This window comes from Malassezia vespertilionis, chromosome 1, assembly GCF_029542925.1.
Source record: "Malassezia vespertilionis chromosome 1, complete sequence".
NCBI classification, from domain to species: Eukaryota; Fungi; Basidiomycota; class Malasseziomycetes; order Malasseziales; family Malasseziaceae; genus Malassezia; species Malassezia vespertilionis.
The window spans coordinates 317989-344241 of NC_079247.1; the positions used below are offsets into that span (position 1 = coordinate 317989).

At 59.9% G+C, this 26253-nt stretch overlaps 15 protein-coding genes across 15 annotated transcripts; 7 read left to right on the top strand and 8 right to left on the bottom strand.

Annotated features, from left to right (window-relative positions):
- Positions 1-8: 8 nt before the first annotated feature.
- HIS5 (histidinol-phosphate transaminase) lies at positions 9-1235 on the bottom strand (the record flags this gene model as incomplete). The annotated part of the gene is made up of 1 exon (XM_056205050.1): positions 9-1235. One exon carries the CDS (start codon positions 1233-1235, stop codon positions 9-11), a length of 1227 nt encoding a protein of 408 aa, XP_056061025.1.
- A 67-nt stretch (positions 1236-1302) lies between these two features.
- On the top strand, positions 1303-3087 carry MVES1_000189 (uncharacterized protein; the record flags this gene model as incomplete). The annotated part of the gene is made up of 1 exon (XM_056205051.1): positions 1303-3087. One exon carries the CDS (start codon positions 1303-1305, stop codon positions 3085-3087), a length of 1785 nt encoding a protein of 594 aa, XP_056061026.1.
- A 22-nt stretch (positions 3088-3109) lies between these two features.
- Positions 3110-3578, top strand: FPR2 (peptidylprolyl isomerase; the record flags this gene model as incomplete). Its single annotated transcript, XM_056205052.1, has 2 exons — positions 3110-3316; positions 3345-3578. 2 exons carry the CDS (start codon positions 3110-3112, stop codon positions 3576-3578), a joined length of 441 nt encoding a protein of 146 aa, XP_056061027.1.
- A 10-nt stretch (positions 3579-3588) lies between these two features.
- Positions 3589-4060, bottom strand: MVES1_000191 (uncharacterized protein; the record flags this gene model as incomplete). The annotated part of the gene is made up of 4 exons (XM_056205053.1): positions 3589-3759; positions 3865-3963; positions 3990-4031; positions 4058-4060. 4 exons carry the CDS (start codon positions 4058-4060, stop codon positions 3589-3591), a joined length of 315 nt encoding a protein of 104 aa, XP_056061028.1.
- Positions 4061-4152: 92 nt separating this feature from the next.
- NAB2 (mRNA-binding protein nab2) lies at positions 4153-5439 on the top strand (the record flags this gene model as incomplete). Its single annotated transcript, XM_056205054.1, has 1 exon — positions 4153-5439. One exon carries the CDS (start codon positions 4153-4155, stop codon positions 5437-5439), a length of 1287 nt encoding a protein of 428 aa, XP_056061029.1.
- Positions 5440-5467: 28 nt separating this feature from the next.
- MVES1_000193 (uncharacterized protein) lies at positions 5468-6901 on the bottom strand (the record flags this gene model as incomplete). The annotated part of the gene is made up of 1 exon (XM_056205055.1): positions 5468-6901. The coding sequence occupies one exon, from the start codon at positions 6899-6901 to the stop codon at positions 5468-5470; it is 1434 nt and encodes a 477-aa protein (XP_056061030.1).
- Positions 6902-6993: 92 nt separating this feature from the next.
- MVES1_000194 (uncharacterized protein) lies at positions 6994-9636 on the bottom strand (the record flags this gene model as incomplete). Its single annotated transcript, XM_056205056.1, has 1 exon — positions 6994-9636. The coding sequence occupies one exon, from the start codon at positions 9634-9636 to the stop codon at positions 6994-6996; it is 2643 nt and encodes an 880-aa protein (XP_056061031.1).
- A 17-nt stretch (positions 9637-9653) lies between these two features.
- On the bottom strand, positions 9654-10817 carry MVES1_000195 (uncharacterized protein; the record flags this gene model as incomplete). Its single annotated transcript, XM_056205057.1, has 1 exon — positions 9654-10817. One exon carries the CDS (start codon positions 10815-10817, stop codon positions 9654-9656), a length of 1164 nt encoding a protein of 387 aa, XP_056061032.1.
- A 70-nt stretch (positions 10818-10887) lies between these two features.
- On the top strand, positions 10888-12231 carry mtg1 (Mitochondrial GTPase 1; the record flags this gene model as incomplete). The annotated part of the gene is made up of 1 exon (XM_056205058.1): positions 10888-12231. The coding sequence occupies one exon, from the start codon at positions 10888-10890 to the stop codon at positions 12229-12231; it is 1344 nt and encodes a 447-aa protein (XP_056061033.1).
- Positions 12232-12538: 307 nt separating this feature from the next.
- MVES1_000197 (uncharacterized protein) lies at positions 12539-13879 on the top strand (the record flags this gene model as incomplete). Its single annotated transcript, XM_056205059.1, has 1 exon — positions 12539-13879. The coding sequence occupies one exon, from the start codon at positions 12539-12541 to the stop codon at positions 13877-13879; it is 1341 nt and encodes a 446-aa protein (XP_056061034.1).
- Positions 13880-14248: 369 nt separating this feature from the next.
- On the top strand, positions 14249-17041 carry MVES1_000198 (uncharacterized protein; the record flags this gene model as incomplete). The annotated part of the gene is made up of 1 exon (XM_056205060.1): positions 14249-17041. The coding sequence occupies one exon, from the start codon at positions 14249-14251 to the stop codon at positions 17039-17041; it is 2793 nt and encodes a 930-aa protein (XP_056061035.1).
- A 220-nt stretch (positions 17042-17261) lies between these two features.
- MVES1_000199 (uncharacterized protein) lies at positions 17262-21197 on the bottom strand (the record flags this gene model as incomplete). Its single annotated transcript, XM_056205061.1, has 1 exon — positions 17262-21197. One exon carries the CDS (start codon positions 21195-21197, stop codon positions 17262-17264), a length of 3936 nt encoding a protein of 1311 aa, XP_056061036.1.
- Positions 21198-21378: 181 nt separating this feature from the next.
- SPT7 (Transcriptional activator spt7) lies at positions 21379-23612 on the bottom strand (the record flags this gene model as incomplete). Its single annotated transcript, XM_056205062.1, has 5 exons — positions 21379-23282; positions 23308-23368; positions 23398-23460; positions 23487-23579; positions 23607-23612. The coding sequence occupies 5 exons, from the start codon at positions 23610-23612 to the stop codon at positions 21379-21381; spliced, it is 2127 nt and encodes a 708-aa protein (XP_056061037.1).
- A 91-nt stretch (positions 23613-23703) lies between these two features.
- On the top strand, positions 23704-24418 carry EFG1 (18S rRNA maturation protein; the record flags this gene model as incomplete). Its single annotated transcript, XM_056205063.1, has 2 exons — positions 23704-23787; positions 23846-24418. The coding sequence occupies 2 exons, from the start codon at positions 23704-23706 to the stop codon at positions 24416-24418; spliced, it is 657 nt and encodes a 218-aa protein (XP_056061038.1).
- A 109-nt stretch (positions 24419-24527) lies between these two features.
- On the bottom strand, positions 24528-26248 carry DED81 (asparagine--tRNA ligase; the record flags this gene model as incomplete). The annotated part of the gene is made up of 2 exons (XM_056205064.1): positions 24528-26164; positions 26191-26248. The coding sequence occupies 2 exons, from the start codon at positions 26246-26248 to the stop codon at positions 24528-24530; spliced, it is 1695 nt and encodes a 564-aa protein (XP_056061039.1).
- Positions 26249-26253: the final 5 nt, after the last annotated feature.

Genomic DNA, 26253 nt, shown 5'->3' on the forward strand with positions numbered 1-26253 from the left:
ATGTGTATCTATGCAAGCTGTGCGCGCAGCAATGCAATGCACTGCTCATTTTCCTCCGCCGTGCCGACAGAGATGCGCAGGCATCCAGCGCAGCCGAGCTCCTTGCTCCGATCGCGCACGACGACGCCGCTGTGTTCGGCCATGTTCTTGTACACCTGTGCTGCGCGTTGGCTATCTGGCTTTCCGTGCGGCGCGTCGAGCACCGGGACAAGCACAAAGTTGGCGTCGTTGGCGCCGAGCACGGCGCCAAGCGCTGGGATTGTCGCCAGGGCCTGCAAGAGTGCGTTGCGGTTTGCCACGAGCGTGTCGACATTGGTGCGCATCATGCTGAGCCCAGATTCGGACAGTGCTTGGGATGCATAGAAGGCGGTCGGTGTCGAGATGGAGTATGGCGCCTTGGTATTGTTCATCACTTGGATTACGCGGGGCTGGGAAAATGCGAGGCCCATGCGGATCCCTGCAAGCCCAAACGACTTGCTCAGCGTTTGCGACACTACTAAATTCTCGTACTCTGGCACAAGCTCGATAGCCGAGATGGGCTCGTTGCCGTGCTTCTTGCCTTGGGTTTGCTCGGCGAGAGCAAAGTCGATGTACGCCTCGTCGACAACGACAAGGCCCTCAAATGCGGCGCAATCCAGCACTGCACGCACATCCTCAAGTGAGATGAGCGTTCCTGTAGGATTTCCGGGCGAGCAGATAAACACGAGACGGATCGAGGGGTCGGCTTCCAGCGCGGCGAGCACCGCTGGCGTATCCAGCGCAAATTTGCCCTCTTGGGTGAGTAAAGGGATCTGGACAATGTCGAGGTCGTTGACAGCAGCGCACACGCTGTACATTCCATACGTCGGCGGGCATATGAGGATCTTTTCTTTTCCTGGACGCGCAAAGCAGCGCTGCAGCAGGTCGATCACCTCGTCGGAGCCGACGCCCAGGAACGTGTACGCAGGGTCGGGCAGGTGACGCAGCGCAGTAACAGCTGCGCGTGTGCCAAACAAGCCGGGATCTGGGTACCGGTGCAGGTCCAGAAATGAATTTATGCGCTGCTCGCCAAGGGACGGGCCGAGCGCATTTTCATTGGCGTCCAACAGGACGCCTTCTTGGTAGTCATCGCGCGCGCACCGGTACGGTTTAAGCGAGAGGATATTTGGGCGCACAACCCTGTCCAGGACAAAGTGCTCTGGCTTGTGCGCCTTAGCTAGGTCCCACGCAGCGACGTTGAAACCTTGGATGGTCATGCCTCGAAAGCGTCTGACTCGCCCTGCGCCGCGCTCCACTTGATCACGTGGAATGCGCCACGCCACCATGGCGGATCCTGCGCTGGCGTTGGAGCGTGTGTTGCACGCACGGCTTAGCGACGAAGGCGATGCGCTACATTCACTGCTAGAGCGCAAGCAAGCACTGCTAGATGTACAGGCCGATGGCGGGCGTGTGTTTGTGCCGCGTTCGACGCCGCAAGACGCGGCGCGTGCGCAACGAATGCGACTTTGGGCCGAGCGCGGCGAGTTTAAAAAGGTGCGCTCGGCGCACCTTGTGGACGAGTGCGAGGAGGCAGAGGCACCGCTGTTCGAGCAGCTGCGCTCACTCGACGCACCCGAGGCCACACCCGCGCCCAGCGCACCGGAAGAGCGCACCGGCCGGATTTCCGAACAGGAATTTTTCCCCTTCCGCGATACGCTACTCCACCAGCTTGAAAGTGCGCTGTTTAATGCAGAGCAGGCGCAAAACCTGCTTGGGATGCTGATTCACAACGCACGCGCTGCAAGCGGCGCATCCAACACTGCTGTGCTCGCCGCACAGCCAGACTATTTTCTCGAGCCGCAAGCGATTGCCCTTTCGCGCCTGCAGCGCAGCGAGGAAGAGGAGGGCGTGCGCATTTCTTCGCCCACGGCACACGCCAAGAAGGCTGTGCTTGAGATGAAGGTGCAGTCGCTCCAGACCGCTGCGTCTGTCCTGGAGCAGGGCAGCGCACAGCTAGTGCAGTGTGCCGCGCCGGAAAAAGCGCGCTGGCAAGCGCTGCGCGACATACAGAAGCGCGGCTGGAAACTGACGCCCGGCCGTCCATTGCTTGATATTGAGCGCTTCGATGTAGGTGCACGCAAGGATGCGCTGCAGGGCTTTGGTATTCCCGTCTTGCACGGTGACGGCGCGCTGAATGAAGAAGGCGCGCGCGATGCATGGATTGGGTACGGCCCTGCCGAGGCGCCTGTCGAGCTTTTGCAGCGCACAATGGCGTACTGGGCAGATGCCCAAGGGGCGCAGCGCGCACGCTTGGCGTTTCCTGACAGGACACGTCGTCGCCTGCGCGTATCCTTTCACTCGCACGGCCAAGACGCGCAGGTATGGAGCAGTTTACGCGATGCGCCCCTCGACGAGCACGCCTCGCTCGATGCGCAACTGTACGACGCACAAATGGACGCTGTGGACACCGAGCTTTTTCGCGAGCTTGCCGCACAATCTGGTGTGCTGGCACCAGTGTTTGCTCGCATAGTGAGCGAGTCGAGCGTCCTTCTTCCGCTTTCCACCGAGCTCGATGTGCGCATCGAGCTGGTCGAGCACGATGCGCCGCTCGCGCCGGGCGTGCAGACGTCGCCGCTGCCGTCCCTGCTGCTTGCCGTGCTCCGACTGCGCATGCTTCGTAGCTGGTCCTTGCACTCGACCAGGCTGCGCGCCGCGCAAGTCGACCAAGCGCGTGCTGCAGAGCCGCGCGCGAATGTGACAGGCCCTGTGTGGGAGCTGTACAAATATACCCTCTACCTTGCGCGCCTGCGCACCGTCCTTGACCGTGTGGTTGGCACACGTGCAACATACCAGTGGAAGCCATACGAGATGATTGTGGACATGCAAGCGTGGATTACCTCCCTTGTGGATCTGGCCGAGGATCCTGACGCAACGGAGCCTACAACGGGCGGGCTTGTCCTCGTATACCGATCTGAAACCTTGGCTGCGCAGCTCACAGTGCGCGCGCCAAGCCATTTAATAGTATTTTTTCCTCAGCACCGGACGCCCAGCGGGGTAGGCTTGCGTCTGGCCTTGGAACTCGACCAGCTCGAGCCGCTCCTCGCCGCTGCGCTCGACGAGCTGCCGTAGATAGACCTCCACATCTACTTCCATGCGTGTGTTTGCGACGTCGCTTTTGCTCTTTGTGCTGCCCGTGCTGGCCAAGGCGCCGCCTAAGGAACTGCAGATCGGTGTTACGCACAGTGTCGCTGAGTGCCCATACAAGTCGCAGAACGGCGATACGCTGTTGATGCACTACACGGGCCGCCTTTGGGATGGGACAAAGTTTGACGCTTCGTACGATCGCGGCAAGCCCTTTGTGCGTGCGCGATGTATACTGACTGTAGGACTTTGAGATGGGTGTTGGGCACGTCATCAAAGGCTGGGATTTCGGGCTGCGCGACATGTGCATCGGGGAGAAGCGCCGCCTAAAGATTCCATCGGACTTGGCGTACGGCCCTGTCGGCGCAGGCGACGTGATCCCCCCGGACGCGGCGCTCGTGTTCGATGTCGAGCTTCTCGATATCCAAGGGCCACGTATGAAATCACTGCGCGCTTCGCAGGGAAAGGACGAGTTGTAGCTACATAGTGCTATACACGCTGTGTGCGCGGATTGCGCCCACGCCCGCGTCCATCGTTGCGGCCGCGGCCCATGTCGCCGCGGCCACGCCCGCTTCCTGCAGACTGTCGCTGTTTGCGTGCATGCTCCTCGGATTCCTTCACGGCGTCGATCAGTGCGTCGGCGACGCGGCAGTATTTGATCTGCGTAAGTCTTATGGCGTACGTACCGTGCTTCCCTTGACATAGCATTCGTTCATCTTCCAGAATTGCTCGCCGCTCTGTCGTTAGTTTCGCTTTTTGACGTACCGCACTCGTCTGATACACATCGCGCAGCATGACGTTCATAAAGTTGTCGCACGCAGTCAAATGCCCGTTGAATGTTTCGCCATTTTTCAGCTCCACAAGCTGCTGTCAGAGTGCATCCAACGTACAACTGGTTTGTTCACAGCTGCATTGAGCAGCGTCAATGGAAGCTGTTGTTAGCGTCACGGCTACATACCATGCTGCCAAGGCGCAGCGAGCGCCGCGCGCCGTATGCTTCTATATCACGTGACAATGCACCGACGGCCGCGCCGCTGCTGGTCGTGTGTCGTCATGGTACTGCCAATTGAGCTGGGCACCGCGGCTGCGTCGCGCGTACAGGATGCCGTTCAAGGCGTGCTGATTGCGCATGATATGGCATCGAATGATGACCAGGTCATGGCCGAATACGTCACTGTTATGATTGCAAACAGCAAAAGCATGGACGCCATCGCGGAGGAGCTGCGCGAGCTCGTTGGTGGCGAGCTGGATGCCTCTGTTCCGGCGCAAATTTGGGCGCGTGCAGAGGCAGCGGCGCGCGAATCACAGGCGGACATGCGCGCTGCATCACCCCGTGCGCGCTCGCCGTCGCAGATGCAGGATGCGGAATTCAAGGAACGCACACGAGCACGCTGGAACGACACTGCGCGACCCGCACGCGCGGAGCGCGGCGCGGAACGCAGCCTTCATCATGAGAGGGAATTGTTCCCTGCAAAAGGACGTCGTAACGCAAAAATAGAGCGGGGTATGCACAGCGATGCCATGCCAGCGCAGCTGAGCATCTTTGGGCGCGCTGGCGTGCCGGATCCGCACGCCATGCCGTTCGTCCCTGAAGGCATGCCACCATTCTCCGAGATGATGGCCGCCATGGGCGGCCCTTCTCTCTTTACGCGCCTCGACCCGATGATGCCGAACAATCCCCCGGTGGATTTACATCCAACGGTGACTAACGTGCCACGCGACATGGCAGCGTTCCCAAGCAGGCCCGAACAGCGTGCACTGTGCCGCTATTCAGTACACTGCACGAATCCCCTCTGTGTCTATAGCCACCCCACGCCCGCGAATGCTGGCAACGCACTCGACGAGCGTGCGCTTGTGCTGAGCGAAGAAGCGTGTGAGAACGGCGATGCATGCACGCACCGCGAATGCGTCAAGAGCCATGTGAGCCCTTCCGTGACGCTGATCAAGGCCAAAGGTGTCGCGCCACCGCCGCCCGCCGCGCGGTGCCGCTTCCAGCAACAGTGCCTTAATCCTGGGTGCACCTACACACACTACGACGACAGCGGCCGTCTCACGGCAGCGCCCGCCGCCACACAAGGTCCGTGCCGATTCAGTACGCAGTGCACACGCCCCGACTGCCACTATACACATCCCCCCCGCAGCAAGACCGTGTGTCGCTACGGCGATGCATGTAAACGCTTCGACTGCGTCTTTACGCACCCCCGCGATCCGCCCGTCCACGCCACCGCCGACAGGCTTGCTGCGTTTGCAGCCACGCACGAAGGAAAGAGAGAACGGATTCTTCCGGGAGAGTCTGCAGGGCAAAGCGCTGGGGCGATGAGCGTGACGAATAGTGCCTAGGTCATGTATTGCATTAGATACCAAGTCGTTACGGTATATCTACAGGATGGGTATCGTGGGGGCGTAGCCCTGCCATGCGCACAGCCAGCTGTGCTTGCGCTGAGGAGAGCGCGGGGAGTGGTGAAGGAGGCACGTGGGCCATCTGAAAAACGTGCGCGCGCGAATTGCGAGTGCTGCCGCAGGGCGAGACGTCGCTGGGAGCAAACTCGGACGGCGGCCCCCGCTCGGGCGGGTGTGCCGCTTCTGGGTCTGTCTTTTCGAGGTTTGCAAACTGGACGCAGGAGCCCTCCTGGCGCTCGTCGCGGCGCTGCTCAAGGGCGGTGACGAAGCTGTGGAAGCGGTCAATCTCGGAGACGCGTGGCGCCGCCTTGTTTGGCACGACGCGGTCGACGAGCTCGCGCCCTGGGTGTTCCAAGTATGGATCGTACGGCGTCCATACCGCGTCGAATTCGGTGAGCAGCATCCGTTGGCACAAGACACACATGAGCGCGGGCCATAGGGTGAGGAAACTCTTGCTGTGAATGGAGTTGAGCGCTTCGAGAATAAAGTTGGCGACGTTGAACGCGGTGGCAACGAGAAAGTAGACGAGGCCGTTTGCAAACAGGCGTGCAAGCAAAGGAGTGAGCGTAGCCCACCATAGATAAATGTCGCGCAGTGCACGGTAGGGCAGTGTCGCGGCGGAATTGACGCGGTGGACGATGGCAGAGGCAGACCCCCGCCGCTTGCGCTCGCTTTCCAGCATGGAGCGGTGCTGTTCAAATGGATCTGTAAATACGGGTTTGTTAATCTCGCGGCCCATCGCAGAGTAGACCCAGAGCTTGTAGGAGGAGAGACCGAGGGTGACGGTGTCAAAAATAAGACAGGTTAGATAGAACCACTGGATGGTGTTCACGCCATCTTTCCCTTCTTTCGGCGCAGGCCGGCACGAGCCGGTAAGAATGAGCGAGTCTTCGCTAAAATACAAGAGGCCCAAACTCGCGCCAAACACGGCGAGGGAAAAGGCGATTAAAAAGACAACGACCCACATCTTGCGTCGCCATATCGCGATCGTGCGCCATGACAGCGTCGCAGAGACAATAAACTGCACGACAGCGACGGTCTCTTGCTCGTGCGGGATACACTGCGACGAGTCGGTGAACCGTTTCCAGAGACTGTACGACGGCACGACGACCGCCGGCACGGTACTGTACCGGATCAAGAGGAAGAGAATTACTTGTGGGCGCACAATCATGCTGGCGCGGTACATGGTCAGTTCGCGTGGGAATGTACACAGATACTCCCACGCGTAAAGCGTGAGCGCGGCGACGGTGATGTAGTTTGCGACCTCCAACTGCGTCGCAAACTCGTCTCGCGTCAGGTGCCGCTGCTCTGACACAGCACTCACCGGTGCGGGAAGTGCATATGCTGCCGCACAATATAGCGCAGCGGAGCCAAATCTATGCAGCCATCGCCGCGCAGTCATTCTAGGCGCGGCAACCGCCCGCATCGATGCGACGAAACGTGACGCTCGCCTTTTGGCTATCTTCTACTGTACACACCTCCATATACACTGCCTCACGCCCTGCGCACGCACGCAAGAAAGTGGTGGTGGAAAAAGAAGGAGCGCAGGCCGTCGCGCATACGTGCTTCTTCGTCGGCGTCTGCACACGTCGATGCGTCTTCCGTAGGCAAAACCCCCGCCTCGCTGTTCTGCACCAGAGGCACGAGACGTAGCGTCGTGGGCCATTGCGCGCGCCGTGCCTTGTTTTCCAGCTCGCGGAGCGCCCGCTGCATTATCTTGGGCTCGGCGGTAAGGAGGATGGCGTAGGCGCCAGGAGCGAGTGCATTGTAAAGCGTTTCAATTTGTAGAAACACCACGTCGAAGAGCGCCGCATGGGGAATATCTTTGGAGCGTTCCGTAAGCTGGACCACAGCGCCTTGCAGCTGTGCAGGAGAAGCGTCGCCTTGGACGACGGTGCACCCCGTGCCGCGCGCGTCGCATTGCGAGGCAAGCGCTTGTGCAAAAGAGGGATCGGCATTATGCAGGGTTCCCAGCTCTTTGGTGTGGGGCAGCCAGGGCAAGAGCCCGGCAACGGCTTCCGCACGCGCTCGGGCCATGACCTCTTTGGTCTGTGCAGGCGTCGACATGGTGCGCACTGGATCGGCTGGAGATACGGGAAGGTGAAGCCCAATGAGCAGGGTGCCGCTGACATTGCCTTGGGTCGCACGCGGCCCTGAATGCAGCGGTGCTTTGGCGCCGAGGCGCGGTGCCAAGGTGAGCTTCACGATCAGATCCGCCTTTGCGCGCGGCACAACGTGCCATGCGCGACTATCAGACGCGAGCCACACCTGGACAATTTGCGCAAGATATTGCTCCAGTGTGCTAGTGCTCAGCGTCGGAAATACGTAGCTGCTGCGATCGACTACAACGGCGAACATTGTGCCGCGCTTGCGCTGCTGCCATGCATCGAGTGCAGCGCGGCGTCCCGCTGCGGCATCGTCCCATACCTGCTGCACAAAATGCAGGAGAGCATGCTCGCTTGCAGAAAGCGGCGCGTCTTTTTCATGGCCCGCGCCGCCCTTGCCCAGCGAGGCCGTGCGCTCGCAAAAGAGACCCGTGAGCATGTCCTGAGGCAGTTTTGCGCGCGCTATGGTATACAATGCGCCCATCACGACGGGCAGGTGTGCAGCGAGATACATTGCGCCGATACACGCACTCGTAAAAGGATCGCGCACGAGCAGCGTGCCGGAATGCAGCGCCGTCTCAATCCGCGGGCTACGCTCGAGCGCAAAAGGGGAGAGTCGTTGGAGGATCTCGCGCTGCGCTACGTCTTCAAGGCCGCGCGGTACGTCGAGCGTGAGGCATGGCATGGGCTGTGCAAGAGGAGAAGGCGTATGCATCGGCGCGACGGCGCACTGCGAAATGCGCGGTACACTGAGCGCCGCACATGGCGCTCTGGACTCGGTTTGGAGCGTGTGTCGAACAAGCGGCAAGTCGGGAAGGCGGCGATCCGCGCCCGCGGCTGCCCACGGCGGCAGCTCGTCTTCAAACACCCACGCATCTGTCCAGTACTTGACAGCGTGTAAATATATATACAGCTCCTCTGGCTTGGGATCTGTGAGCAACGGAGTGCGGCACGTCGAACACACGTCCGCATCCATCCCTGGCTCCACGCCGTCGGGCGGCGGCGGCGCAGGCTCGCCATTTGCGCCCGGCACAAAAACAGACTCGTAGCCCATTTCGCGGTTCAGCGTTCCGTAGAGCACATCGTCGCGCCAGCGCGCCCAGCCCTCTGCATCGTCGCGCGCTCCTTTGAGTGCCGTGAGCACGCGCTCAATCTCTGTATTGCCTGTCTCGCCGCCGACACGCTCATAATGGCGCGGCTGTGCAGACGCGAGAATATCGCGATCGACCGAGTCCCACACCGGATGGTTGTACAGCGGGTCGTTGGTGATCGGGTGGCCGAGAAACTGGGCATGCACACGGATCTGATGCGTTCGGCCCGTGACGGGACGACACAAAAGCACACTGGTATCGGTCGTCTGGTCGTACGAGATGCGCGCAAAGAACGTGCGGCACGCTTTGCCGCGTGGGTGCACGATATTCAGGCCGCTCTGTCGATCCACGGCTAAAATTGGCTCCTGGCAGTCGATTGTATCGTCGGGGAAGCGGCCGAGGACGCGGCATACGTACGCCTTGTTCACAAGGCCCGCGTTGAAATCGTTGCCGAGCGCACACGCCGCGGCTTTAGTCGTGCTGCACACCATGATCCCAGAGGTAAGGCGATCTAGACGATTGCTCGTATACACGTGAAGAAGACCCGTCTGCTGCTTGACCATCTCCACAAGCGTGTGGTAGTGGTAGCGGCCTGTCGCATGCACGGGGATGCTGCCTGGTTTCACCACCACGATCCGGCCCTGGGTATCGTCGCGGTGCAGGATGCGCACCGGCACATCGGTAACCGCTGGCTCGTGTCTGTGCACTTTGTTCACGATCAGGTCGCTATTTCTGATACGGTAGGACGGTGTTACACACATGCCATTCACGGTGCAGAGGCCGTTGTGGATCGCCCACGTGTAGTATTCCTTCGTCCGGTCGCGAAACTCGGTCGTGAACACTTCGAGGATTTGGCGCCCGTACCACCGCGTCTTGGCACGCGTAGTATACTCGTACCAGTAGGGCGATAGGCGCCGTAGGCCCGGCGCACGATCCGCCATGGCGGAAGAAGACAAGGTCACTTTTGCTGACTAAGACTACTGGGCGCACAGAGCACGAGCTGTGTGGGGTCGGCGTACATGCCAAGATGCGCCGCGACGACATGCGCGGTGGCGCGGCGCTCAAGAGGACACGCCGCGATCGTGTGGCGGAATACTACGCAAGTCCCGAAATAAGCTGCTTGAAAGCACGCTTCGTAATGGCGCTCGGCGCGTTCCATGCCGCGGCCCGTCAGTTGGTAGCGCACGAGGCGCTTGATCAGGGCGCGGTTCGCCTGCTCGACGTTGGGGTCTACATGCGCTTGTGGTGGCACGGTGGATAGTAGGGTAGAAATCGGCGTGTACGCCGGGGCTTTCAGAGGGGGCGGCGCGGCGGGAGCATCTCGCCGCGCGCGTTTCTCGCCACGGCGGCCAGGGGTATATGCGGTACGCACCCATGCGTGCGGATCAACTCTTCCACGCTTGCGCACACGCGCATCAAGCGCGGTCGTGCGCGTCTCCAGCTCGCCGACGTGTTCTCCGTCGCTCGATTCCCACGCGCGGGGAAGTGGGTCGTCGGGGCGCGGAAGCGGGTGCGGGTGTGGGAGCGAGTCCTCGGCACGGCTTGTGCTGCGTGTCGTGCGTGCACACGCGATGCGGCGCCCAACAATAACCTCAAGCATACCGCTTTCCTCCGTACGCCTAGCAAACACGACAAACTCCAGCACACCCGGGCTACTGACGGCGCCGGGCTTGTCCACAAGCGAATGCTCCGTTACATTCGGATCGTACACCACATGTAGCGCAGCGCAAGTCTGTCCTTCGGCATCCACTGGCCCATTTCCGAATATGCGCGCAAAGTAGGCCGTCGTGATGGGCTGAGCATGCTCCAACGCAATCTGGATCGTGCCGCTCGACGCAAACTGCGCTCCAGTCTCGGGCAACGCGCCATGTATATGTGCATGCTCTCCATCCGCACGCACTTCTACAAAACGCACGCAGAGCGCATGATGCCGCACCATTTCAAGCGCAAGGCAAAGCTCTGCATCTGCCTGCCACTCGGGGTCATTGTGTTTGTCCCATGGCCGCATTGTCGTCACTATCGAAGTTCCGGGTATATTTGTGCCGTCCTGCAGTACAAGTATGCCGCGCCATAGCGTGCGGCGCTGCACGTCGCTTCCCGCAGGTAGCGGCGCCGCATCCATCAAGCCAAGCGGCAACGCCGCGCTCCTCCACATGAACGCCTCCACATGAAGCGGCGCCTGCTTGCTTGCCATGCCGCGAATTGCGCCGGGTGCGCGTGTGGCCGCGAAGGCAGCGGAGCAGGCACTGGCTCCTTCTCCTGCCACTGCATTCTCTCCGCGTACGTCGTTTGCATACCCTGCTACGGTGCCGTCATGGTACATTGGACACATGCACCGTGCGATGCGCTCGATCCCCTCGTTGCTTGCACGCACACCGCCGCCGCTGGTGGTCGAAGTGCGCGACGCGCGACTTCCACTCACGAGCATCAATCCCGTATTTGAGTCGCTGCTGCAATCTGCGCCGTCTGCGCAGGAGCGTGTGCGTATCAGCCCTGGAAAACGTGTACCAGGCTGGGCGGCGCGCCGGCTTGTCGTGTATGCAAAGCGCGACCTGATCGATCCGCACATTGCAAAGCCATTTTGTGATGCACTGGAAACGTACGGGCACGGCCAGCACGCCATGTTTGTGGATACAAGGATGAAGAAAGATGTAGAGCGTGTGTACAAGTGGGTATGCGAGCGTGCCGCGCTGCTCGGCCACGCCGCGGCACGCGCGGCGAGTCGTGTGGGCCAGCTTTACCGCCGCTCGCGGCTCAGCGGTGCTGCGCGGTACACGCCCACCCCCGAAACTGGCGTGCGGCTGCTCGTGGTGGGAATGCCAAATGTTGGAAAGAGCTCCCTCCTCAACGCCCTGCGGCACGTCGGCACGGGCAAGGGCAGCGCTGCATCGACGCATCCACACCCTGGACACACACGCAAAGTCACGGGCACAGTACGCATCACGCCAGCACCGCCGTCGCTGTCCGAGTACGAGCGCAGCGGCGCGCCCGTTGACATGAAGGCTTTGGTCGAGCAGCAGGCAAAGCAGGCACCCGCCGTATACGTCTATGATACGCCAGGAATCATGGTCCCCCATCTCGGCAACTCCGAGGACGGCGGCCCTGAACGCGCATTGAAATTGGCGATTGCGGGGTGCATGAAACAGAGCTTGTTCGACCCCCAAACCCTTGCAGACTACCTCTTATTTCGTATGAATCAGCGGTACATGTACGCTGCGCGCGAACATGCGACAAGACAGTGGCCGCCGTATGCTGCACTGCTGCGCCCGCCGTACTTGACCGACACGCTCAACGATTTTCTCTCGAGTGTTGCGGAGCGTGCGCCCGGCGCACGACAGAAAGGCGGCGATGTGAATTTGCGTCTCGCAGCCGAGTATGTCATTGAGCAGTTCCGCCGGGGGCAGCTCGGCGATCGCGAGCTGGATCTCGAGCTGGACGAAGGGGATCTCCGTGTACCGCGGACGGAAAAGGTGCACGCACGTGTGCGCACATTTATGGAGCAGCAAGAGAGCATGACAGAGAAATGCGGTGCATAGCAGTGTGGCTGCCGTGTTGCGCGCTCCTTTCGCACTCCTATACGATACCCCGTAGTCTCCACCGCGCCCGCATGCTGTGCCATGCTGAAGCGCACAGACTGAAGATTGCTGACTAAACATGCGCCCCTGCAACCCCATGCATCCATCTGCACCCCTCGCGCCAGCCGTGACCCCCTTTTTAGCAGCACTTTGCAAACGTCGCAGCGCGCCCACTCTTCTCTTTCACAGCCTCATCGTAGGTTTGCCAGGACTGTGAAGCCGTTTTTGCCGGTGAACGATCTGGCATCCGTGCTGCATACTTAACAGTATGAGAATCTCCCTTGTATGTATTGCAGTGCTGGGCGTGGCCGTCTGTGCGGCGCACTACGCGCCGCCGACTGCACCCACGCCTGCACATGCACACCACATGAAACGCGTTGCACGGCACCCCATACTGCACCGACGCGAAAACCTGCTTCAGGACGGGGCCGATTTTCTGTCTTCTCTTGTTGGCGGCGAGTTCACGTCGCTGCCGATCAACAGGCCCGCGCCTGAGCGCAGCAACGCTGGCGTGGGCGGTGAGTTTACGTCCATGCGCGATACCCAGCCCGGTGATAGTGGCCATTCCACGCGCACACACTCCGCGCACACCTCGGAGATGGAAGGCGGTGCGAATAGCCGGCGCTCAACGAGCTTTGACACCGAGTCGACACAGACGCGCACAGGCGACAGTGCTTCGAGCACGCAACGCTCCACTTCGCAACAGACGAGCAGTACAGAAGAGACGAGGAGCTCCAGTACTCGGAGCTCCACAAGCTCGACACGCCAAGGTGCGAGCTCATCGCGTGCAACGCCGACTTCGGAGCCCTCTTCCACGGGCGCCGTAGCAACCGTGACACGTTCGGACTCTCCAATCTCTGTAGTCGAGTCGAGTGTCACAGAGTCGCCGCCTACCAATCCCCAAGAAGCGAATGCGGATAAGCAAGATAACGGCACCGACCACACGGGTCTGATTGTCGGTGTGTGTGTTGGCGGTGGTGTCGTGCTCCTTGCGCTTATCCTCTTTATCCTCTTCAAAGTGTTTGGTTGGGATATCAAGCGCATGTTCCACAAAAACGACGAGATTCGGTGGCCCGAAATCCAGCAGGAATCGACTGCACCTGCCATTGCGCCGCTGCCTGCGCGTCGCACCGGCGGTGCAGGCTTTGAGATGGGCCGCGATTCGGACGAGGACGATGCCATGTCGCCATTCCACGACCAGCATGTCCCGATGCCAGACCCCTCGATCAAGGCCGCGAGCTCGTTCAACAATGGGTCCATGTACAATGTGCCTGCGACTGCCATGGCGCTCCAGCCAGTGAGCTATCTAGCGCCGAGCGAGTATGTGCACAATGTGGCCCCTGTGGCGCCTATGGCGCACAATGAAGGAGAATACAACGTTGCTGGGATGGGCTCGGGTACGGGCGTCTTTTCAGCGCATCATGAGCCGTCGAGGCAGCAACCAACCAGTGCGCTGGTGCCTGCGCCCGTCTCGCTTGGTGCGCCACACACGCTCACCGATGATGCGGAGTATGGTCAATACCATATTCCTGCACCTGATGCAGAACCACGCGATCTGTACAGCGGCATGTCTCCGTACGATGCGGACGCGTACCACTACGGTCCCTAGGTGTCTATGAATACCCTCTTTTGATGCGGTAATGCAAAGTTGTATAGTCTGTAGCTCAGTGAGCCTCTGGTAGGTATAGCAAATTGGCTTCTATACCTGGCACGCGAGCCTGGTGGCATACGGCGCCGCGCAGGACTGTCGCATGGCCTAGGACGCTGGCGGCGGGGTAGTGGAGGTGTGTCCCATGTAAGCAAACCGGGCTTCGCGCGCAGCGTTTTTCGTCGCTCGTGCCCTGAGTACAGAGGACAAGGAGAGCGAGAGCGAGAGCACATTGTGCGGTGTATGTTGCCGATGGTAGCTATCACAATGCCATCGTCGTCTGCAAATGATTCACCTTCCTTGCTGCGGCACTTCTCGCCTTCACCGTCCATGCAGCAAGAAGAACACGCCGCAGAGCAGCGGCCCTTGTCTCCACTGCGCTCGATAAAGCTGTCGAACCTGACGCGCAGACTGAGCACACGACCAAGCCGGCCATCTATCCTTGCCCAGGACGATGCCGACTCGTTCGACTCGCCGCGCTCGACGCCCAGCGGCATGTTTTCAGGCATGCGCCGCGGCTCGACGCCCTTGGCCCATGCTCATGCGCAGAGTCCCCGTGTAGACCAAGAGGCAGTCGCCTCTCCTCCCCTCGATCTGGGCGCGCTCGGCGTGCCGCGCGCACCCCCGGTGGTCCCTGGCCCCTTTTTGCGCCGCGTCTCGCCCAGTACATCGTCGCTGCAGCGGCAAAAAGACGCGCCTGCAGCCACGCCAGCTGTCCCGTCCTTCTTCCCTGGCATGCTAGGTGATGTTGTGTTGTCTGGGCATGCGCGCCCTAGATCGCGCGCAGCATCGTCGCGTCTAGCCATTCCCGGCGATCTGCTAGCGCAGACCACGCTTCAATTAAGCCCGTCGACCGACTGTATCAACATGTTTGGCCCCTTGCAAGTTACGTCCAACTATTCTCTCTCCGGCAAGGTCTACGTGCAAGTCCCTTGCGCAGCGTTTGACGACCATATGGAGCTGCTGTCTTTGCGCGTGTGCCTGTGTGGGTACTCGATGTATGTCGATAGCTCCTCGCGCTACTCGGCGATTCGCATCTGCAATGCCGAGCATGCAGTGGTGACCCGGCCTGTACAGCTCGCGCTCACGGAGCAGTCTGTGTGCTACGAGCTTGGATTCGACGTCTTTGCGCCCGGGTGGCTCCCTGCGTCGTTTGCGTCGCGCAATGCCAGCACATTTTATAGCCTGGAGGCCGTCGCCAGCCTCGGCAAAAGAGCACGGCCAGCCAGCGCGGCCTCGAGCGATGACCACTTTGTCAATGCCATCGAAACGCTCGATCCTTCTGCCCGGGAAAACAGCGTGTGTGTGCGCAGTGCACCGCACCTGATCCGCGTCCAGCGCAGCAGGGAGCTGGTGCCCGTCCCGGTAGCCCTGCACGCCATATTTGAGGGCGAAGAGGTGCAAGCGGAAACGAATCCGTTTTTGCGTGCGCGCCCGTCCATGAATGCGTTTCTGAGCACGAATCCATTTTCGAGCGCGGCGCCCAGCACAAGCGCGCGCGCGCCCGAGCCCCCGCTAAAATTCAAGGCGCAGCCGCGTGTTCCTCTGCGGCACTACACGCACCTCCCAAAAGTGCCACTGCCGGTCCCCGTGGTGATTCAAGGCAAAGTGCACGACCACCTCCCCCTCAAAATCACGCTCTCCGTCCCCGCGCACACCAACACATACGTGTTGGGCGGCGAGGAGCAGCCGTCGCTCGTTTTTGGCCTCCAAGTAGAGCTCCATCCGCTGTGGGAGCAAACGAAAATGTGGAGCGATATGCGTTTGTGCGAGCTTGAAGCGATGTGCGTGCAAATGGAAAAATACAGCACGGCGTTATCGCGCAGCTACTGCACGGCGTTTGCGCTGCCTTCTCACGAGCCTCCGCTCGATCCCGACCTCATTCCCGAGTTTGACCAAGAGGCGTGTGCAAACCATCCGGGCTACGTGACGTACCACGGCATGCCGCAGTATCCATACAACCGTACGCTGCTGCAAACGCGCCACCAACTCGAGCAGGCGGGCATGGCGCCTGTCGATAAGCGAAACCATGCCGACCGGTTCCGGTCCTATACAGTCGGCCCGCTGCCGCAGCGCGAACACGATGCCAAAGGGAAAAAGCGCAGCGTTTCAGCGCCCGCGGTCGAGCCGCCAGCGCCAGCGCCAGCATCTCTTAAGCGGGGCGCGACACAGAAGCGCAAAAAGGCGTATACCAATGCATTCTCGCGTCTGTCGATGCTTGCAAGTGCCATTCGCGACGCGGGCGAAGGCTCGGAGCGCAATGCGTCCAGCGGCTCGATTCCCCCGCAGGAAACGCAGGCAGCGCCCGGCCACGAAAACCCAAAAGCCTCGTATGTCTTTGATGGGCGCGATGGTTTTGGCATGGCGCTGGGTGTGAAGCGCACCAAACTCTCGTTTAATCTTCCCCTCGTGCCGTCCGCGGCCAAAGACGCGCAGGGCATGGGCTCGCCGCAGCTCTTGCCGGACTATGAGAGTCCGCATGTGCGCATCCGGCACAAGCTCAAGGTCAAGCTGCGGTTTGGCTATGGATCCAGCCAGCTCTCCATCAATGCGGGCACACAAAGTTTGGTCATGTGCGTTCCGGTGCGCTTCAGCGAGGCGCCGGCAAAAGAAGCGCTTGCGTTTTCCTCGCCCATCGTATTTCCTCCTTCGGCACACACCTGTATGCCTGCAGAAGGCGCACCGAGCGTTCCTGTGCCGCCGCTGGTGACGCAAGCAACACGGCCTGTGCATGCCACCAACGCGCAGAAATCCTTTCTCCCCGCCTATGTCCAGCTTTTCCGCGACGATGGATCGCGGCTTGCGGACGAGACGGAAGTGCTGCCGCGCTATCCAGAACGGAATGGCGTGCCGATGCCCGAGGCCGTGGCGGCATCGGATCCTTTCTCACTGCACCTCGAGACGGTGCTTCGTCTTGCGCCGGACCATGTGCGCGAGGCAAAGACGGGTGCAGTGATGAACATGACCGAGGCGCTGAATGCAGACGACGATTTGTTTGACGAGGCGGAGCCTGCTTTGCATGTGGACGATGATATGCTTGATACAGAGATCCAGCAGGATGCGCTTACGAGTGCACCCGGCATGGACTATGACATTGAAGTGGTAGATTTGGGACCGACCTAGATAAAGATACCCGAGAAATAAGTAAAGGTCGTGTGCGATGGCGGGCGTGGATGGGAAAAGGCAGCGTGTGCGGCATGGGGTGCATCTGGATGCTGCCTACGTGCACTCTGCCGTCCTTTCCCCGTCGCTGCATACATGCACTCTGCCATCGTTTCCACATCGCTGCATAATATGCACACTACAACACTAGCAAGATACGTTATGTAGCACCTGCACTGCGCTAACTATCTCCAAGCTTGTCGACCATGGCCAAGAGGCGGTCCTTGGGGAGCGTAATGCCCTCGCCTTCCATGCTCTCGCCAAGCTTCTCGATCTGCGCACGAGGAATGCCAGCATCGACAAGCAAGTGGGCCATAAAGCTATACGCCGAAGGTGCGTCCATGCTTGTATCGTCGAGGTACACGAGCTGCGGCTTGAAGCCCTCTACCAGCGCCGCCTCCGAGATAATTTGGCGCTCGGACAGTGCAGCGAGGAGTCTGCCTGCATCTGTCACATGCTCTTCTTTCTTGTCCAGTACAGCGCTGACCAAAGCATCGACAAACGCCGCGCGGTGCTCGCTCGGCAGAGACTCAATCGACTGCACGCCCTCGCCAACGTCGCGAATCGCAAGGTACTCTTTGACATCGTTGCCAATCTTGCGCTTGGCATCCTCCTCGCTCAAACCAGCATCCTCTGCTGGCTTGGTCCGCGGCTGCAGCTGGAGCGGTTTGCGCTGCGGCGCGTCGGCCTCGCCCGAATTCAGCAAGTCAAACATGTTGGTCTTGCTTTGCGTCGGCGACTCTGTGCCAGAATCGCTGCCTTTGCCCTGGCTCTTGCGCGAAAAAATGCTTTGGGGGCCGCTGCCAAGCTTGCCGCTCGAACGGTCAATGCCTTTGCCAAACTCAGACAAGTCGCCGGCACGCGAAGAGCGCGCAGGCTGCGCCTGACCGCCCACGGTGCTCCATCCGTCGGAGCCTGTAGGCTCGCGTTCGCGCTGCTGGCCACGTCGAGAACCGCCGCGAGAGATGGGATTGTCGTGGCGCGAAAACTTTTCCGTTTCTTTGCGCTGCTGCTGTTTCGCAGCGTCCGCATGGATCTCGGCAATAGTCTTGGGCGCGGTAGTATCGTGACGCGGGACCCAGTTGTTCGAGCGCAAATCAATCACGTCGAGGAGCATGAAGCGCATGCGCGACGAGATTGTTGGGCTGGCAAGGATATCATCAATGCGCTTAAAGTACACGTCCATGCGACTCTTGTGGTTCCCTGAAGTGGAGTCGAGAAGGTAGCCTACAGTAGCAAGCAAGCGACAGACGCTTTCGATCTCGTCTTCTTCGGGCTCGGTCGTGGTGCGCAAGAGACGCACGATACAGGTATGCATGATCCTCGGCTGGAGCATCTGCAGCTTGAAGAGCTCGCCGACAAACTGGACAAGACCGAGGGCATGGCGCTTGGCTTTCTGCTCCTCGTAGTACTCGTCAGAGAGCAGCTCCACTTCTTTGGTGGGCTTGTCTTTCGCCGCACCCCACCCCTTCTCAAAGTCGCCCTGGCACCATGTGAGAAGATACTTGCGGAAAAGGAAGCCGCCGCGGTACTCTTTTTGCTCTTTTTCGTCCAGGATTTCGTCCTTGATCTCAGGGTCCAGGTTCACTTGGATCTTGGCGCAGAGCTGTGCATACATCTCGCTCCATGCAGACTCGTCAATGGCTTTTTCAAAGACGAGCGCAATGACTTGGCGGAGTGTTTTGCCGTCGTGCTCGTCGATAGACCGGTTCGCAAAGTCGACAATCTGGCTCGAAATGGAGTCAAACTTTTCAATTGTCAGTTTATTGAGCAGCGACTTGACTTTGCGCTGCACAACCTCCATCGGGTCTCCCCCTTTCTCTTCCGCGCCTTTTGTTCGCCAGCGGTTCTCCGAGTAGGCAAGGGGCGTAACTTGGTCGAGGGGAATCGTTGGGCCGCCTTTTTCAGGGGGGTTTACGTGAGGACCGCGCTGCCGGCCGCGGTTGCTCTTTGTGCGGCCGCCCATAGGAACGCCTGTGCCCATCGTTTCACGCGAAGGAAGCGTGCCGCTACTGCCCCCACGCGACAAGCTCTGGCCGCGGGATCCGGAGCCAAAGGCACCCATGGGGCCGGAGCCATATGCGCCGCGGCCACTGGCAGCAAAACGCTCTTCACTGGTGCGCCCGCCGCCACGGCCACCCGTACCGCCACGGCTAGGGCCAGTACGACGGCCGCCACGGCCGCTGACGCTTTCCATGCCGATCGTCGCGAGCAGAGGAAGCTCGGTGGGCTTTTCCGTGTATACGCTCATGAACTGGAGCAAAAAGTCGCGGTCGTAGCGGTACTTGCCGGGTGGTGCGTTTTTGTTGAGGTCGGCTTGTGGGGCTTGGACGGCGGGAGGGTACGTGACGCTTTCCAAGTTGTCGATGGGTTTCGCGGCTTGGAGCGCTTGGGCCGAGCCGGATGGCTCGGTATCGGAGGTTGCATCCAGGGCAGGGGAGAAGTCGGTGGATTCTGCGAGCTCGGTCGCTTCGGTGGCTTGGGCGGCTTGGGAGGTGGCGGCCTTTTCAGCAGCAGCGTTTTCGGTTGCTGTGTGTCCGGCTGTCGTGTTTTCCGCGGCTGTGTTTTCCGCGGCTGTGTTTTCCGTTGCCTTTTCTGCGGCCTTCTCAGCTGCGGCTTTCTCAGCCGCCTTATCGGCTGCAGCTTTTTCGGCGGTAGCTTTTTCCGCGGCCTTGTCTGCTGCAGCTTGCTCAGCGGTAGCTTTTTCCGCGGCCTTGTCGGCTGCGGCTTTTTCAGCGGCCTTGTCGGCTGCGGCTTTTTCAGCGGCAGCTTTTTCAGCGGCCTTGTCGGCTGCGGCTTTTTCAGCGGCGGCTTTTTCCGCGGCCTTGTCTGCTGCTGCCTTTTCTGCGGCAGCTTTTTCAGCTGCTGCCTTGTCCGCTGCTGCCTTTTCCGCGGCGGCTTTTTCAGCTGCTGCCTTGTCTGCTGCTGCCTTTTCCGCGGCGGCTTTTTCAGCTGCTGCCTTTTCGGTGGCTGCCTTCTCTGCCTCCTTCTCCTTCTCTTTCTCCGCTTGCTCCTTCTCACTCTTCTCTATTTCTGTCTTCTCGCGCTCCGCCTTGAGGCGGAGAACCTTTTGCTGGAAATCAGTCTGCGTCTTCACACGGTTCTCCACAATACTCGACGTGGACGACGCGACGGAATGCGTAGATTTCGGCGTTCCAGGCTGAGAGGATGTTGTGGTCGGCGCAAGTGACGGCGTCGTTGAGTTTGTATTTGTGCCCGGTTGCGAAGCACCCTGCGCCTGCTGCCGCACCTGGTCCAAATTCACCTCCGCCTGCGTCTCAGGGTTGACAATGCGCAGCGCACGGCTCTTTTGTGGCTCAAACATGCGTGCGCCCGCGTTCATGGTAAAGTTGGACGCCGGCGCGCCAGGATACAAAGCGGCGGCGCCACCAGCGCCCGGCGGCGGGACCATCGATGAGTGCGGCGACATGCCGTCTTTCGGCGGGCCCATGTGCGGCAAGTGCGGCGAGTTGCCTTGGACAGGCGACCAGGACTGCTGCGGACGTGCCATGTAGGGAAATGCGCCGGGAGAGACAGGGTACCCAACATGGGGATACATGGGGTACGGACCGGCAGGCGGCACGCCAAATGGCACGCCCGGCGGCATGCCTTGACCGTCAGGTCTCAGCATCGGCTGCCCCGGCACTGCACTTTGAGCAGGCCCGCGTTGCGTCTGCAGCTTTCCAGCATTCATGCCTTGCACGGGCGACTGCGTGGACGCGACGGCGGGATCGACCGGCGCCTTGACCGACGAGCCGCCGTGGCCCTGAAACAGTTTCTGGAAATCGAGGTGCTTTTTCGGTCCTTTCTTTACCGCCGCTGCGGGATCCGCGGCAACAGTGCCAAACACGGTCGGATTCCCGTCCTGGAGATGCTTGCCTGCGGTGGGCTGCGCGACCGGCGAAGAGGACATTGCCGCGCTCTGGTCATCAACTGTCCCAAAATTGATCCTGTGTGTAGCAGCAGCGCTTCTGGCGCCCTGCTTCGGCATGCTCACGGGCTGCGGCGTGCCGTCTTCGCCATCGGCATTGGCGTTCCTCGCGCCTTTGCTTTTCGGCGCGCCACGTTGCGGCGCGCCATGGCCCGGCGTGGACGAGCGCTTCTCAGATGCACTCATACAACACAGTAAAGTGCAACGACGCGCCGTAAAAGCCGCTGTTTAAAACTCAGTGCAGCACTTCTCTCCGCTGAGAGAGGCTTGCGTCAAGCTCCGTCCATCGCTTTTCGCCCGAGCAATTTGCGTGGAAAATGATTAGTCATACATGAAACTACAAGCATCGTGCACGTGGCATGGCATGCTACGCCGCGGCGCGCTTGCGCTTCGCAGGCGGCGCTTTGGCGGACGAGTGCTCGGCGGAAGGTTTGTCGAGGGGCCTCTCTTCGTACATGGGACGGGGAGGAAGCTTGCCGCTAGTCGGCACTTTGTACCGTGGCTTTTCCGGCACCTCTTCAGGCACCTCGTCGCTGCTTTTTTCCGGCACGCTGTGGGGAAGGAGCGACGAATAAAAGGGGCGCATAAGGCCGATCTGGGCTGGGAGACTGGCGCGGACAATGGGAACTGTGGGCATTGGAGAGGGAAAGGTGGGTGCTGCATTCTGCTCGCCGTCCTGGACAGTGGTGCTCCGTGCGCCGTTGCCGAAAAAGAGGCGGCTGGGAACAGAGAGGCCAGCAAGGTCCAGCTCTTTGTCAAGGCCCAGCGCGCGAAATCCAAAAAAGTCGTCGCCCAGTGACTCGGCAAAGTGGCCCAGCGTGAGGGCCTCGCCATCTTGCGCAAGCAGGCCATCGTCCTCGATAACGCGGCCCAAATTCTGGAGTTGCTCGGCGTAGGCTCCTTGCAGCTTGCGCAGCCATTCGCGAAGACGCACGCCGTAGCGCTCAACATCGACGCGAACGTAAGATAGGAGGTCGTCGACGTGGGTGCTCGCGCCCCGCAAGGTATGCTGGATCATATCTTCTGCACGCATCTTGGATGCAAATCGGTCGGAGTAGACTCGAAGTGTGCGCGCAAGGCCCATAAGGTACCCTTGCGTCACATCGGTAAGGATTTGAACTGTTGCGGCTTGAGCGCCGTCAAAGCCTGCATGCGCAAGGAGGAGCTGGACTTGCCAAGCAATCTGCTCGCGTGCGTAAGTCAAGGGGAGGCGTGGGTACGCATTTTCGTCGCGGGTTGGGAGAGAAGGGTGGGGAAGAGGGAGGGATGGAGTGTCGGGATCTATAGGCATCGCTTCTGGCGTCGAGTTTTTTTCGTCACATTCGCGCGCGGATTTTTCGCGCGCTCCATTTTGGATTGCTTCCCCCTTTGCCCCTTCTGCTGCCCCTTCCTCTTCCCCTGCCCCATCTTCATCCTCGGAAGCGTAGCCAAGTGAAGCAGGAATCGGCAACTCGTGCTCGACTACTTCGGCAAGCTGGAAAAACTTTTGGTGCGTGTGGTGCAGTCGGCGCAAAACATGAATATTCTGTGCAATCATGCGGGGCAGACCGGGACGCTGCATGGGCAATCGCGCCGCTAGCAGCTCCGGCGCACTAGATCCAGGCTTCTCGCCCGCGTACGGAACAGCTGGAAGCCCTGCACGCAGCATCGGATCGGATCCGCACGCTGCCCACCATGCATGCACCGCATCGCTTCGTTTGTGCTCGCCATCAGACAAACTACCGCGCGCTGTACCAAGAGGATCTACGCCACCAATCTGCTGTACATGCCCGAGCGTTGTTAGCGTCGTAGTGAGCAAAGTATCGTCGATTACCGCGCCCGGCGCATCGAGCAACGCCACACGTGGATTCATCTCGGCAAATACATGTGTATTCTCCGCAGAGCGGCGCAGCGCATTCCTCTGCGCAAAAGGTACTGGGAATGCTGCGCTTGGATCCGGGGCTGCAGACACGTCTTCGACGGGCTCTGGCGTCGGCACGATCGGGGCGGGCTTGGTATCCTCCACATTTTCTGCCTGCTCAGTGCTTGGAGGGTGCCAGTGACTAAGTAGATCCTTGGTATCGTTCTTCTCGCTGAGGAACTCTAGCAAGTGATTCGATTTCTTGCGCATAAATGTCGCGTTGCGCCGCAGCGGATGTTGCGGCGATGCATTGTACACAAGACAATTATTCCATATCAGGTCAAGGTCCGCGGAAAACTGCGCCTTGTTTTTGTACTGCCCGCTCTTGAGTTTCTTTTGCATCGTCCCGAGATCCATTGGGTTTGTGATTACTGGCGTTAGTGGCCGACGACGTACCGTCGTAATAATCCGGTGCATCGCGTTTGCTGACACGCGCGAGGAATGCCTGCGAATGTTCCTGTGGTTAGTTTTGCCATGTATGCCTACCGTGTAGTTTCGCAGCTCGGTCAAAATGCGCTCCATCGACTCTTGGAATTCTTCTTTTTCGTCCTGTGGTCAGTCGCGTCGGTACATACTCTGTCGCGTCGTGCTTCGGTAAGAAGCCGGTGCAGCTCTGCATCGTCAAGCGGCACATCGCAGCGATGTGCATTGATGGCCTGAAGCAGGTACTGAGGTGAGCATGGCAGGCAACACACCTTCATCGCGCACAGACACACGCTGGTGGGCGCAAGAGGCAAGCGACGAAATCACGTGCGGAGGAGTGGAGTTGTGGAGGCGTTGCGCTTTTTTGGCATGCGACCAAGGGAGGACGCGCCGAAGCGGAAAGCAGTCCAGAGCGATGGACAGGGCGAGATGGGTGTGAACAGGCTGAAAAATGTGATACGACAGACGCGTCGTTTGCTTTCAAAGGTATGTCGAGCTTTGCTTACCTCAGGACATCACACCTGGTCAGCGGATCGACGCGGAACGGCGCTTGCATGCGCTGGAGCGCGAGTTGGAGAGCAAGCAGCAAGCGCAAAAAGAGCGCACGTTGGCATCGCGATACCACAAAGTCAAGTTTTTTGAGCGCCAGAAGCTTTGCCGGCGAATTGCGCAGCTGCGCAGGGCGCGAAATGGAGATGTCGATAAGAAAGCGGCTAAGAAAAAGCTCGCTGCACTACAGACGCTGCGCATGTTTTTGCATTACGTGATGCTTTTTCCGCATGACAAGCGGTACGTTGCGCTGTTTGCAGATTCTAGCACAGGGGAGCCTGTAGCGCCAAGCGAAGATGCACCGGACAAGGCACACCGAGAAGCGGCTGAATTTTTGCGACGCGTGCGGAAACAAATGAAAAAAGGCGTCCTTGCTGCTGAGCCGGAGCGCGAGCTTGAAGAGCGCGGTGTGAGACGGCCAGCGAGAGATATTGCAGAAGATAGCGAGGAAGAGGCGCACGAAAAAAAAGCCGATCCCCCGCGCAAACGTCCACGCAGCGCCACGGTCGAAGGCGACGATTTCTTTTCTATGTAGTGCCCGGAGTGTACAGCCCGTCCAGCGTGCTCCGTACACGCCATAGCATCATTGCAAAAGCTAGCCTTTCTTGTCCAGTGCTGCGAATGTATCCAGTGCTACACAATCTCTACGGAATGCAGCGGCCTGTCCAGCGTGGGTACAGCGAGGCTTCGCGCACAGTCCAGCGCCGCGTAAGCCACGCCAGGATGCGCTCTACACCAAGACCGTATCCGCCATGCTCGCACGTCCCGTACTTGCGCTGGTCCGTGTACCAGTAGTACGGCGCTGGATCAATCCCTTCCTGCTTGTACGCCGCGAGAAGCTCGTCTGGATCCGACATCCTCATACTGCCACCAACGATCTCGCCGACGCCCGGCATAAGCACATCGACGCTCTCCGTAAAGCGCTCGTCGCCCGGGACCCGCTTCATGTAAAACGATTTGATTTCGCGCGGGAATCCGTGCAGCAAAATCGGCACGTTAAGCTGGTCGGTCATTTTACGCTCGGCCGCCTCGGCGATATCGTCTCCGATCTCGTGCGGCTTGCCTTCCTCGTTCAGGATGTCGTGCTCGTTCAGATACTGGATCGCGTCTTTGTAGTCCATCCGCATGAATGGCCGCTGGGGCGGTACAAAGTCGGGGTTGAGCTGCATAATCACCGTGCGCATCTTTGGGTCGGCAAGCAGGCGATCGACCGTGCCGGTAATCATTTGCTCAATGTGCGTGAGCAAGTCGTCAAAGTCGATAAAAGCAAGCTCGCTCTCAAGGTGCGTAAACTCGCTCAAATGACGGCGCGTGTGGCTCTTTTCTGCACGGAAACTCTCCTGGATACAAAACGCGTCGCCGAGACTCGGAAGACACGTCTCGAGGTAAAGCTGTGAGCTCTGGGTAAGGAACGCCTGCTCGCCATAGTAATCAAACTTAAACAAGGTCGCACCGCCCTCTACCTGGGTCTGCACCATGCACGGAGGTGTGACTTCGGTCAATCCCAGCGAGTGCAGCTCGGTGCGGAAAGCAGAAAGCATGGCGGAGCGCACTTTGAGCACGTTTGACGCCGTCTCGCCGCGAATCACAAGATGCCTGTTGTCTGCGAGGATAGAAGGGTCGGCATTCTCCGAGATCTTGTTTGTGATGGCGTCGTCGCCGCCAGGCGCTTTACCAAGCATCTTCCAATAGTCTACGACAAGTTCGTGGTTGTCCGGCGCGGTCTTGCCTTCCGGCAGCGCCTTGATCACACCGTACATCTCGACAGTGCTCTCAAGGGCAAGCGTGAGTGCATCGTAAGTCTGTGTCATGGGCCCCTGTAGCACACATTGCAGATAGCCTGTTCCGTCGCGCAGCACCATGAAGATGAGGTCTTTTTGGACACGAAGACGATGCACCCAGCCGCACACCTTAACGCGCATGTCGCGGCTGTCGATCCCCTGAAGTATCTTGATCTTTTTGGGAGGCTGTGCATCTGCAGGCGGCTGGATTACAATCTTTTTGCTTTCGTCGAGCTTCTTTTGCTCCTGCGCCTGACGTTCCTTGTCCTGCGCGGCATGTCCCTCGGCCTTTTTCAGCTTTTTCTGAGCGACCTCGTATAGTTTCTTGGCCTTCTTCTGCCCAGCGCCAGATATCGGTTCAAAAGGCGAAGCTTCGTCCTTGCGTGTCATGAGTTGGATGTCGGCGCCTTTGGCGAGCATGGCAGCAGAGGCAGTCGCGTACGGCTGTGCCTCTGTGCCGCTGCCCTGACTATCACTCCCGGTACGCTCATCGATGTAGACTGGTGTAAGCCGCAACACGGCGTACCTTTCTCGCCCGGCGCATCAACGCTCATCTTTGCCGTCTCCTGCACTAGGTCGGCCATGCAGA